Source organism: Chaetodon trifascialis, chromosome 13 (assembly GCF_039877785.1).
Source record: "Chaetodon trifascialis isolate fChaTrf1 chromosome 13, fChaTrf1.hap1, whole genome shotgun sequence".
NCBI lineage: Eukaryota > Metazoa > Chordata > Actinopteri > Chaetodontiformes > Chaetodontidae > Chaetodon > Chaetodon trifascialis.
In genome coordinates this window covers 18,555,198-18,568,656 of record NC_092068.1, presented here as the reverse complement: position 1 = coordinate 18,568,656, position 13,459 = coordinate 18,555,198, and the positions used below count along the sequence as shown (strand labels likewise).

The 13,459-nt window shown below is 43.0% G+C and overlaps 1 protein-coding gene across 2 annotated transcripts; it reads right to left on the bottom strand.

Moving 5' to 3' along the window:
- Nucleotides 1–8,287: 8,287 nt before the first annotated feature.
- On the bottom strand, nt 8,288–12,682 carry ikzf5 (IKAROS family zinc finger 5). Of its 2 annotated transcripts, none has more exons than XM_070978342.1 (4): nt 12,247–12,682; nt 11,918–12,077; nt 11,025–11,198; nt 8,288–10,947 (listed from the first exon to the last, which is right to left on the bottom strand). In XM_070978342.1, the coding sequence occupies exons 2-4, from the start codon at nt 12,048–12,050 to the stop codon at nt 9,983–9,985; spliced, it is 1,272 nt and encodes a 423-aa protein (XP_070834443.1). In that variant the 5' UTR covers nt 12,051–12,077; nt 12,247–12,682; the 3' UTR covers nt 8,288–9,982. The 2 variants fall into 2 exon arrangements, with proteins under 2 accessions (XP_070834443.1, XP_070834444.1); XM_070978343.1 differs by having other exon boundaries at nt 12,243–12,654.
- Nucleotides 12,683–13,459: the final 777 nt, after the last annotated feature.

Genomic DNA, 13,459 nt, shown 5'->3' with positions numbered 1-13,459 from the left:
GGAAAGAGTGTAGCAGTCTGGAAGAGTGAGCTAGGTTCACATATTAACCATCTAATGTCTCTGTCCTACAGAATACTGCTTATCCACGTCCACAGCACCACCAACACCAGGAGTAACACGTAATTTAATCTCTCTCAGAAAATATTCCAGAAGAGAAAAGCACACTTTTATTTGTAAGCTTGCTGTAAAGTAGACATTTTCTCCCAGATTATTCCTCCTGTCGTTACAACTGTGGTCGCCACCTGGGAAGCTGTTCCTGCTCATCATCTTGTCAGTACTATGGCAACTGCTGCTACGACTACCACTGTACGTGTCCATCAGATCTCAGGCTTCAACAACCTCACTGTCTCACCGTTATCCAACCCTCGTATTTACTAGAGGAGGTGAAGAAAAAGCTTTGAGATTCACTTCTGTTACTCTCATCTTTCTTTCAGATTACTGCCCAAGGACTACACCATACCCATATACCACCCCAGGTATTTGAAAAACTGAACAACAAATATTTTGAAATGAAACAGCGTCATCAGATTCTGCTATCCTGATGGTAGCAGGTGATTTGAGGAGGGATGGGGGGAGATGCCATTCCCCTTCTTAACTTGATCATGATCACACATTGATCCTTTATCTGACAGACGTTTCTGTAAGTTAGAATCTATGGCCCCAACCATGGATCTGAAATAGAAGTCGTGTATATAAAGTATATATAAAGTTGTATATAAGCATAGTATATGTATTGATAAATCAGTGGACTGTCTGTGCTGATGAAGTAGCAGGCAGATTTGTAATTGTGCCTTTCTCTCTCAGTCCCACCCTTCAGCCAGTTTCATCTTGGATCTTTATGATCTAAACTATTTCCTATAAATACTCAATCCTATACTATATTGCAGCCTGTATGCTGTATAGAGTGGTGTCACCTTCATGATCAAAGCAACAAGTCGCAGCATGTAGTCCAGGAAGAGTGAGAGGATCATAGCGACACACTGCCATCTGTGGTATTCATGTAATATTTCCACGATCATTCAACAGCATCTATGCTGCTGTAAATACACCCCGAGCCCAAACCACCACTGCAACAAAATATTTTAGGGGAGTCATGACTACAGATACAGTTTTTGCTCTGAGGTCAGGTTTAGGTAAGAGCGCAGTACTCTTTCAGGAGTACTACCAGGGGCACAGGCTGTTGGGGCCTGTGTGGATCGAACAGATATTAAAATAGATATTAAATATTAAGACCTTTTTTTTAAAATCAAATGATCCTTAAGAAATCAAAAGAAATTCTTAAAAAGAATCCTTTAAAAAAACGGGTTCAAAGTGTATGTAGAGATGCAAGGTTGACTGGACAACAGTGCAGGTTGGCAGTGGGAACTTTGTTTATTAACCAAAGCCCCCCAGCTCTCCAGGGTATCTGCAGTACCTTCTGGGGTAGTTATTTCTTAAAAAAGGATAGTGAGGGCTCTGGTTGTGAACAGAAGGTGATGGGAAGCCTCTTGTGAGAAGAAAATATTTTAATAGGAAATAATACAAATAAAAATGAGGTTAATAGTAAAATAATTAAATAATGGCATAAATAAGTGCATAAAATAATCATAAAATCCAAAATTTCGGAGAGTAAAATCATATTTTAATAGGATCCAGTCTCATCCATCCTGTCAAAGGTAAGTGCAGGCATAGAGTCAGGGCCATCCCTCCTTGTTAAACATTAACAGATCAATTACTGCCTGACAGACAAGTGTAAATACTTCAGTAAGACTCTGTCCTCCTGTGTCTCTCAGGTCACGCCTCATGTCGGTACAACTGCGGCATGCACATGGGAAGCTGTTCCTGCCAAAGCTCATGTCGATACTATGGCAACTGTTGCTATGACTACAACTGTAAGTGCCAACTCTATCCAATCAACAGTGTGACAAGGTTTTGCATCCCTCTGAGGAAGTCAGTGTGTCCAATCCTCAGTGCTTTCACAGACATAAACAAGAGGTGTATGGCGATCTTTGTTTTACACAGCAAGACGAGGTGATGAAGACAGACATCATTTTATTCTCCTCTCTCGGTCATGTAGATTACTGCCAGTCAACTGCTGACGTATTTCAAACCCCAATGACTAGGAAGCAGGTCAATAAATTCAACAAAAACGCAAACCAAACAGAGACTTGTGGGAGGGTGAGCCCGGTGAGGGTTGAAACAAAAGCAAGGATCCCATACAGCTCAACAAAATCCAATGCAAAGGGAGCATAGTCCAAATGTCCAACAAGCAAGCAAGGTCCAGGGGATAACTAAGCAAAAGTCCACACTGAGAGGTAATCCACAGAAATGCTCATGACCAGACGGGAACTCTTGACACAACTAGCAGACAAGTAATTTTTTGTCATATTTGCTAAAACTGTCCGTATGCCCAGACAGTAGTACATGAAACATGTAATCTGTGAAAAAAAAACAAAAAAACGGCTCCATTGGTCCCACCTACTGCTCCAACTGTGATTTGCAAGAATACACCGCGCCCGACACAAAACAACCAATCAGAGCCAGAGGAGCATCTGAGGGAGTGTCTGACATCTGTCAATCACTACTCACACATGCTGCGAACCGCCCCCTCCCGCCGCTCAGCCAAACAGTTCGGTGAGCAGCGTCAGGAGGCAGGTGAAAGCTATGGTGGAGCAACAGCCACCCACAAAGGAGAAACTGCCCATACTGCCGCTGCCAACACTCCAGCGGGTACGGTATGTTAGCGACTCTGATGTAGCAGCTGGGCAGAGTTAGCTTGTTTCCAATGCTAAGGCTAACGTTACTGGTTGTCACAGCAGCTGTGCAGATGCCTCAGGGAGGAGGGGCTTGGAGGCAGGGCATGAGTGCAGCGGAGAGGGAGGGGGAGTGACGTGGAACTCGATCTTACCTACTGCAGCTTTAAATAGACAGGGGAGGAGAACTAAAGAGGCACAGGTGAAACAAATCAAAAAGCAAGGGCGGGAACACACAGGAAGTAAAGCAAAATGTGACAAACAACCATCGAGATCAAAAACTAAATAACAAAACTAAACAGACCGGATCATGACGTGTTGTCCGACCATGTAGGGAGGTGAAAGTGCAAATAGCCGCTGTGAATGACTTGAAGGTGGAGTAAGAACTGTCCACCAAGGAAGGGGAGAGACATGCTGCCGTTTAAAAACGTGGAGAATGAGCAGGTTTCTGCAGCCTTTTGACCATCCTTAAAGCAGTTCTGGTGGAGTATACTGGTGCACTTACCTTCATGCCAAATGTATCACACTGTGGTTTAAACAGTAAGAAGAGACGTAAAAGTTTGTAATCATTTTATTCTCCTCTCTTTGTCATGTAGATTACTGCTCATCAACTGCTCCACCCACAGGTATGGAAACCTCTCAGCTGCTGATATTTGAAAGAATAAAACATTAAAAGATCTTCAAATGTTTTAATACTCTCCTGTGTCTCTCAGCTCAGGCCTCATGTCGATACAACTGTGGCAGACACTTGGGCAGCTGCTCCTGCGCAAGCTCTTGTCAATACAATGGAAACTGTTGTTATGATTACTACCGTAAGTATCACATCCCTCAAGGCTCAGCAGAGAGGCTGCTGCACACTATGATCACAATTTGAACTAAATCTAATGTTTTATCTCTCTGATACACACTACTCTAGTATTAGCCCTCATGAAGGAATTACTGGATTATTATTAAGCTTCCATTGAAATGGAGAGTTCAGTGATACGAACTGGCATCTTCTCCTCCTAATATGGCATATTTCCTGTTGAAACAGAATGTCCGGGCTGATCAGAAAGTTGTATTTGCTGATGCTAACTTTAGCATGGTGTAGAAGAAACAACAAATGTATCAGACTATGTTTTAAACAGTAAGAAGAGACGTAAACAGTTGTAATCATTTTATTGTCCTCTCTTTGTCATGTAGGTTACTGCCAATCAACCACTCCAACCACGGGTATGGAAACCTCTCAACTACTTACAATATATCAGAATAAACTGCTATTCTGCTTGCAGGATGTATGTCTGAAATGTCTTAATACTCTCCTGTATCTCTTAGCAAAGCCTTCATGTTGTTAGAAGTGTGGCAAAATCCTCAGTGTGCAAAAGGAGCCTGCTGCAAACATGATTCACTGCAATGATGCTCCTGTTATCTTGTCCACCTTTAGCAACCCCCTGTGGAGGTTATCTCTTTGGCTCTGGCACCTTCTCCAGCCCAAACCACCCCGGCTACTACCAGGACAACTCATACTGTAGGTGGCAGCTCAGAGCTCCGAATGACCAAAGAATCTTCCTGGATTTCACATACCTGCAGTAAGTGAAGAATAGACTGCTTTTTGGAGGTCATTAGTGTATAGTGAATTAGCAGAAGACTTCCAAATGGAGAAATGATGTGATGAAATTACAAACAGATCTCAAGAGTATTATGAACTAACCCTAACCCTACCAATGGAATCGGGATCTAAATTAATAATATCACAGACACAATGGGAGTGTTTTTTGAGTTTTGTTTCAGTAAATCAATAATTTATGGTGTTTATCATCTTTTAAAAAAAACAGGTTGGAGAACTGCTGCTCCTGTGACTACATTTCAGTCTACGATGGGTCGTCTGTCAACTCCCCATTTCTGGGCAAAGTGTGCAACAACAGTCTGAATTCCTTCCACTCCACCTCCAACTACATGACTGTGGTCTTCAGGTCTGATTATTCTGTGGTTGGTCGAGGGTTCAAGGCTGAATTTACAAGCTCTCTAAAACCAAGCTCAGGTACAGCAATGGTATATCTAATAGTGGATGCAACACATCTAGTTTTGATTTTGCCATTAAATATGTGTTCAATGTTTACTGTGGACTCATTTAGCTCCTGTTAAAACAATGTATAATGGCTGCTGTGACTTGCAAAGGGTCTAATAAAAAAATGCTATTGGTTGCTTTGTGGGTAAGGTAGGATTCAATATTTTTGGAGCTTGACTTTCATACCAGGGACTAAACGTCAGGATATTTTTTCCTCTCCTCCTTCAAATTTGGTAATTCTCTTTTTGAATCTTTCTCTTTTGATTCCTCCAACTTAACTCAAGTGGAAAACAATCACTGCCCCTTAATCTCCTTCCTAATTGTACACCCTAGAATCAGCCAGAATACTATAAATTAGCATATCCATATCCTCTTCTGTCAGGTGGTCAGTCACATTTTTTGCGTGACACAATATACAGTTCAGGCTGAAGTAAGTGTCAATTGTTTTTGGTTAGAAACAAAAGTATTGGACAAATGAAAAATTTGACCTGATGATGGTGCTACATGAAAAGTGAAGGGGTCACCAAAGTTATTCATTGTGATACATCCAATAGATGTCAAGGCATTTCATTTAAAAAAAATGTCAACCTCATAGCTAGAGAAAAAATCAGCAAATCACCCAAGTCAGTAGGTTTCATCCTCTGGGGACCATGAACAGAACTGTACAGAATGGCCGTACAAAATTTCATGGCAATCCTTTCAATAGTTGATAAGATTTCTGGACCAATGTGGTGGACAGGCCAACTAGCCGCCCGACCGACTGACCGAGCATGGCTAAAAACTTAAACATTGTGTAATCTTACCCGTTTATCCTGAAACCAATTAAATCTTGTGAACCCTATCTTTCGTCAGGTCGAGTGACATGCTCCTCAAACAGGATGCACATTGTGATTCAGAGGTCCTACCTGAACTCTCTTGGCTATAACAGCTCCAGCCTGTACCTGAACGACCCGTACTGCAGACCCCAGGTTTCCTATTATCAGGTGGTCTTCAATTTCCCTCTTGCTAGCTGTGGCAACATTAACAAGGTAGGCAAATCATCACCCTCTGGAAAACATGAACAGTGTACAGTGCTTCCTAATAATTATCCCACAAATCATGGGAGAATTACATGTCAGTGGAATCTTGAGTGTGACTATTTTTTCAATATCTTCTACTTGAACAGTCCGAGAATGGCAGAATCACGTACACCAACAGTATCCGTGGCTACACCTCCGATTATGGAGAGATCACACGCCAGTCTCACCTGAAGCTGAATGTGATCTGTCGAATGGACCAGGACTCTTCAGCCCAGACTATGTACCTTGTCTATCATAGTGGCAACAGCAGCATTACAGGCACAGGCAGATTCAACATCACCATGCAATTCTACACATCCAGCAGCTTCACCTATCCGGTGTGGATATTAGAGCGACTGTGCAGAAACTTCCTTTTGTAAATACTTCTGCAACATGCTGACATTTTGCTTTCACACTTCAGGTGACCCAATTTCCATACGAGGTGACACTCAACCAGCCCTTGTTTGTCCAAGTGGACCAGGTGTGGCGTGACGACAACCTGGTCCTGTTTCTTGACACCTGTGTGGCCTCACCATCACGCCATGATTTCCAGAACAGAGCTTACTATCTGGTCCGTAACGGGTAAGGTGAAAGCATGCATTGCTCCCCATGAACAGTGTTGATTAAGTCAGTAATCTGACTAGGTTCCTGTGCCTGTTTTCAAAGTAAGAGCAGGCAGTTAATGCTGAAATATCTGGTGAATACCACCAAACATCAGTGGTGGAAAGTACATTTACTCAAGTCCTGTGCTCAAATACAGTTTGAGGTATTTGAATATCTTCATTCTCTGATTTTCAGATTAAGATTTTACATTGAAACACATATGATAAGCTTATAAAATGCATTGTTACAGACACAAGAACACTGTTTGGTTTGTGCCTTTGAACAAAAAAAAAGCAGCTTGGGGCCTCCTGTCAACTTTCACATGTCCATGAGTTCTTAGCAGTTCCATCAAGGAGACATTTTCCCAGTAAATGCAAACAATGCAAAAATTATCCAGTATTTCATCAAAAAAGGAAAGATTAGAGAAAGTCCTAAAAATCCAATATAAATTTGTGCCTCACAGCAAGAAGGTCGCAGGTTCGATTCCCGGGTCGGGCCTTTCTGTGTGAAGTTTGCATGTTCTTCCCGTGCATGCGTGGGTTCTCTCCGGGCACTCCGGCTTCCTCCCACAGACCAAAAACATGCTCATTAGGTTGATTGGTGACACCCTAGGTGTGAGTGTGAGTGTGAATGGTGTGTGTATGTGCCCTGTGATCGGCTGGCGACCGGTCCAGGGTGTACCCCGCCTCTCGCCCGTTGACAGCCGAGATAGGCTCTGGCCCCCCCGCGACCCCGAAAGGGATAAGCGGCATAGAAAATGGATGGTCCAGTAATCATCTCACAACCTCTCAGATTTACCTGGTGACTTTGGAGGAGGTCGGATCCTCACGTTGCACTGAACTACCCAGCTGTAAAAGCAGTTAAAAGATGGACCTCACCCAGCTACAGTTGTACAATGCTACTTATGTGTTGATACATCAGTATTAACAATCTGACAATGTACTGTTTGAAAATATGTCAAAGGCCATTTTTCTGCAAAACCAATCATTTTACTTTTGATACCAAGACTTTGCTGATTTGTACTTAAGCAGGATTTTAAATGTGAGACTTTTACTTTATGTTATTGGTATTTTCAAGTAAATTTTATATTAAAAATAACAAAATACTTTGTGAATATAGGACTTCTCTCTTCAGTTCCGTTGTACTGTCCAGTAACACTGTATGTGTTTGATGTCTAGACATCAGAATGACAGCACCTACCATGATTACACGAGTGGCACCAGTCCCTATGCCCAGTTCACATTTCAGTCCTTCAAGTTCCTGCGAGCCTCAGAGTCGGTGTTCATCCAGTGCAAGGTCCTGATATGCCCAGCCTCTGACAAGAACTCCCGCTGCCGCAGACCCCGTGTGGCCAGAGACCTGGAGTCAAAACACCACAGCCGAACTGTGGTTCTGGGTCCCATCACACTCAAAGGTTTGTAGCCATTTCTGTCTGGTTTTGAATTGAAGAATTATATTCAGTTAGTCATGAGAGAATTCATTGTGTTCTCGTGATCTTGAGAAAAGATTACAATAAAAGACATTTCTCTATTTCTCTTCAGCGGACCCTGAGAAAAAGGAAGAAGGGACTCATGAGCAGAACAAGGCTTAGCTTGATACTGCAGTGAGCTGCTTCAGTCTTCTTTAGCAATCATTACATTTCTCACTATTCTGTGAATTATACTCACCGTTTCTTCTCTCTTTATCACATTACCTGATTAAAAGCATCATCAAAAGACAATCTGTGTTTGCCTATTTCATTGCCATCCTCTTAAATGAACATTAAATATTAACATCCCATCATAATAGGACTGTTAATGAATATAAAGACGACGGAGAAAAAGAAAAACAAAAGACAAAGTGCAGCTCAGTTAGAAAACACTTTACTTATAAATTAGTTTGATTAATCCATGTCACAATAAAATGATTTGCCACCCCAGAGGGAGAGAGTGATCGCCCAAAGGCTTTAACATTCACCATTACCTATGAACCTACGACACACTGAGAGAACATAAGGCAGTCATTACTGGATGCCCCTATTACTGGTAAGCATGGTGACAAAGAGGTGGTCCTAAAAACAGTAACTATGTTCTCCATTGACAACATTACCCAAGACAAAGAACAACCCTGCTAAAGTAGCAGTCTTACTGCAACATGATTTTGCTTTTTTGACACTGAACATCTATCCAACCACTCAATACAATACTCAGTAAATATTCAGAAAAGCCCTGGGGCCCGTATGATAAATGGGGAATCTCAGTGTTTGTTATCACAAAGGCTTAAACGTGGCATCCCCAGCGTTACGTGGCAATTCTGAAAAAGTGTTCACATGAGACACAAGACTTGGTGATTCTGTCCTAAACATGGAGACACTGGATATCAAAGTGACTTCATACAATATCAAAACATCAGAATGTGACATGATGTCATGAAAAGGATATGCAAAACCCTTTTAACAAAATGAGTGAAGTTACCACGATGCTGGTCAAAGAAGGGCACTGTGCGGAGGGACTTCAAAACAAAGTTTCTTAGCAGCATTCGTGGAGCAGAATTTTGGTGGGAAAAAAAACAAACAAAAAAACAAAAAAAACATTGCTACCATAGAAAACTAGAATGGCTAAACTTGTTTTTCTAAGGTTCTGGGCCTATCCATTACAGTAAGAAGGGGATATTGCGAAAATATCCATTAATCTTCAAAATAACAGTCCTCTCTATCTTGGACACACAAGAAAGTGACTTTGTCAGGCACTGCAAATAAATAGTAGTAATGCACCAAGCACTGAAATAATTTCAACAAGGCTTAGGTAAGATCTCTCCAGGCCAACAGCATCACTCCTGTGTTAGTATCTTCAGAGCAATCTTTGATAAAGTACCAGGAGTGTTGAGAATTTACTTGGGCGTCCCACTCAGAGTTGCCCTGCAAAAGACAAGTTTCTTCAGCTTTTTGCATTTTGTTTTTGTCTAAAAGTGTGAGCAGGTCCTCCACGCATAACTCCCTCAGAAGGCTCAGGTCATTCAGCATTCTTCCCCTAGTACGGCTGTTATCACTTCATATATTCATAAGTTGGTTTTAGATTGCTGTATGAATTAATTCAAGTGTTCACTCATTCCGATGTGAAGCCATTTAAACTGTATAAAATAGCCATTTTTAGTCAAGTTCATGTACTTAAGGGAAGCTCCAACATAAGAACAGCATTACATTTGAAGCTATGCTTATTAAAAAACAACCCAGGAGACAAACAAAATTAAGCAATATTGCAAATTTGATAACCTAAGGTTAATTAGTTTGACTAAGCAGGGAAATTGTTGAGGTGAGCAAAACTCCACCACCACAAATAAATTCTCAACCTGTTGAAAACACTGATCATCCCTTTGTAATACACTTGAATGGGCACCATACAATATGAAACCATCTGAATGTTGACATGTTCCTCTATCAGTACAACTTTCAAAGGCTAGGCTACATTAAGGCCAAGTAAAAGACCAATAAATAAAATTACTATGGAATTAATAAAACAAAGCTGTCCGTAAAAAGTTCTGTCGAGGACTTCCTCGTTCATTCATCACTTGTGCTGCCCGCGGGCAAAGTGGCAGGCAAAGTCATACTTGCTCTTGCACTTGTGGCCGCAGATGTTGCACTGGAATGGGTTCTCGTAGCCGTGGCAGCCCATGTGGATGGTGTAAAGGATGTTGTCTGGGAAGTAGATGTCACAGTGCTGGCAGTGATGCAGCATGTGGGGGTCCTGCAGCGGGGCAGACAGGCCTGGGGCGGGCGTACTTGGTTGGCTGTTGGAGATACTAGGGGTACTGGTGCGCCCGCTGTGCTCGCTGCACGGTCCACCTCCAGGGCTGCAGTTGCTGTGGGGAGGAGCCCGGGGCTCTGGGGTGATTGGGGAAGAGGAGGAGGCATGGGTCATGCTTGCTGTGACTGCCACAGGAGCTGTGGCAGGGTGGGGCTGTTGGATAAGGAAGGGCTTCTCATCGACGATAGACTCCGCTCCTGGAGACATGGGAGGTTGAGTCTGAGGCTGAGACTCTGAAGGGAGGCTGGCCAACTGGCCTGCTAGAGTGGACAGCTGGTTCAGGGGGTTATCCATAACCATATCATGGTGGTGGTGATTTTGACCTGTGGAGTGCCCGTCCTCGATTGCTCGACTCTGATTATCATAGGTCTCCTGACGTAAGTGAGGCAGCTCGTGGGAGAAGTCGTTCACATTGTCAGCCTTGTGCACCACCATAGAAGGGGGGCTGAAGTTGATGAGGAGTCGGCGGCCATAGCCCAGTGAGCTGGCCTTCTTCTGTAAAACACTCAGCATCTTCTTATGGGAGAGGGAGCGAGCACCTTTCATTGGCAGGAGTTTGTGGCGTCGGCGTCGGTGGTGCGACAAGTTGCTACGATCGCTGCAGCGGAAGGAGCACAGCTCACACTTGTAAGGCTTCTCACCTGTGTGTGATCGCATGTGGGCCTCCAGGTGGCGCTCGTAGGCCGAAGCAAACGGGCACAGGTGGCAGCGGTGAGGTTTCTCTCCTGTTTCATGAAGAAGAACAGGCCAAGTTTCAAAAGCGTGTCGATGCTATCCCCTGAAATGAACTATTAACACTTACCTGTGTGAATCCGAATGTGCTCAATGAGCCTTGCCGTGCCTCTGGTGGCATAGTTGCAGTAGCGGCACTTGAGCTTCCCGTCATAGGTCCTCTCAAAACCATCCACCAGGATCCCTGAGCTGTCCTCCAGGGACATGTCCACTGAGGGGTGATCCAGTCCATTCTGACTGCAGTCTGCACACAGGGACATTAGCAGGATTTATAATTTTAAATTAAGATTAAGCTCCATACTTTTATTAATCACAACATGCCATGCATCGGTGAACACAGCAACACACACAACATGCACATGTCATGCTTAAGGTGAAATTATTTCTCCGCATTTGCCCATCCTGTAAAGTCCTTCCTCCGCAGCAGGCTAGAAGTGGTGGGCTGCCAGCCGACGGTGGCGCCCAGTTCCTCTCGTCACCATTGGTCAGGTGATGATCTTCCTGCAGGGTTTTAGTGTTTTATTTTTTAAATGGAGGACACCCCAGGTGAACACAGGGAGAACATGCAAACTCCACACAGAAACCTCGAACAGGCACCAAAGTGGAGTGGAGTTAATGGAGGACACGCCCCCGGCGCCCACAGCGGGAATCGAACCCGGGACCTTCTAGCTGTGAGGCGACAGTGTTACCACCAATCCACAGTGCCATCAGACAGTAAATATGAAATAACACACCATACAAACTCTGACCATACTTTGTCTGGAGGAAACAAATGATTCAGCAGTGATAATATTATTTCATGAACACAGTAGCAATGCATTTCTACATTCAAGCTGATTACAAAATAACATGTAGTCCCACACGTTGGCCACACTTGTGTTGACCTGCATACAATAACATTTATCACAGAGTTATTGAAGGATCATATGGCTTTAAGAGAGTAATTGACACAGAGGTAGTTACCTGGTGGCAGCTCGTCCGCCTCCTTGACGCCGCTGACAGAGCCTGATATCATGTTGACATGTTGAGTCTGCTGGCTCAGATACTCCTGAAAATCCTTCACAAAGTCAAGCGTGTCCGGCTTTTCCTCACCCATTGAAAGGAAGTGGTGCAAATGTCCAACCTACAACAATTACAATGAAGAGTCTAGCTGAAGCGGTATGAGGTCAGGCAATGTACTACAAAACCAAAATACTGTAAAAAAAAAAAAAAAAAAACACAACCGCATTTCAAAACTCAAAGGGGCTCTATCGTCATTGTTAGCTAGTCGGTTTTCAGAGATGCACACCTACCTCTTCGAAGATAACTTCCTGGTTAAGTAAGACCTGTTTTGTTTGTTGGGTTGGAAAAGCCGTCTTGTAGCTATCCAGACACAAAGACAGGATAATCCTAGAAATCTGACAGAGAATCGGCGCGATCCGATGTCTGGTCGGTCGCTCCTACACACCGCTCCTCATCATCGTCATGTTGTTACCAAAGCTACGTACGCTACGTTAGCCGCACAGCTAACGTTAGCTTATCTTAGAGAAAGCATCGTAGTCAACAAAAACGCCGCGTATCTGATCGACACGGTATCTGTTTACATCATCTATACGTGTCTGAGTAAATCCTCAACAGCATTACCAGTTAAAAAAAATCTTTCGGTCGACCCACTCACTAAAATTCACACGAAATCACAACCTGCTAAATCAAAACAATAAGACAGTTGGATGGGTGAAAGTTCACTGTGCGTGCACCAGTGAAAATCGTCCCGCCACAAGCTCCATGTACCTGCGAAGAAAGGTTCCTACGACTACGCTCTAACTTTGGTCGAAACACAAAGTGCCACAGTTGCCAGCATATTATTAAATCAACAAAATCATTACAGCTCAACATTTGTACAATAGTACAACATCGACAACGCGCCAACTCGCCATCTTTCTGTGCCTAAGGACCGAAGATACTCAGTTTGACCGTCGACAAGGCCTAAGAACGTGTTGCAAAAGATTGGGTGAGATATGATTAATAATACATTATTTGCAAATACAATGACCTACTCCAGTGTCTGATTTATGGTTGGTCGCGGACGGGCGGTTAGTTACTCATTTAAAATGCATGATATCGAAATAAATGCGTGAAACCGGTTTCCAAACATCTACAAACATACTGCCCAACCAGCTAAAACGCACTTTCGACAGAATATTTTAACACCCTTCAACCCGATGTTACAGTGTGTTATTGACTCTTTCATATAATGTTTTTGGGTTATTTTAATCAGGATTATTAAGACAACAAACACGGTCCCTTAAAGTCTGATTAGTTCACAATGTTGGAGGCCCTACCATTGAATTGTTGTTTTTTCTAGTATCAGCTTATACTTTTATCAAAAATCTCTTTTTAGAAAGCACCTTGGATTAAAATGATTAAAAAAATGATACTGTCGTTGCTTCATAATTAAAGGATTGAAGCGTACCATGCAGGCCTTAGAAAATGCACTGTCATCAAAGCACAGTGGCTTTATTTTCC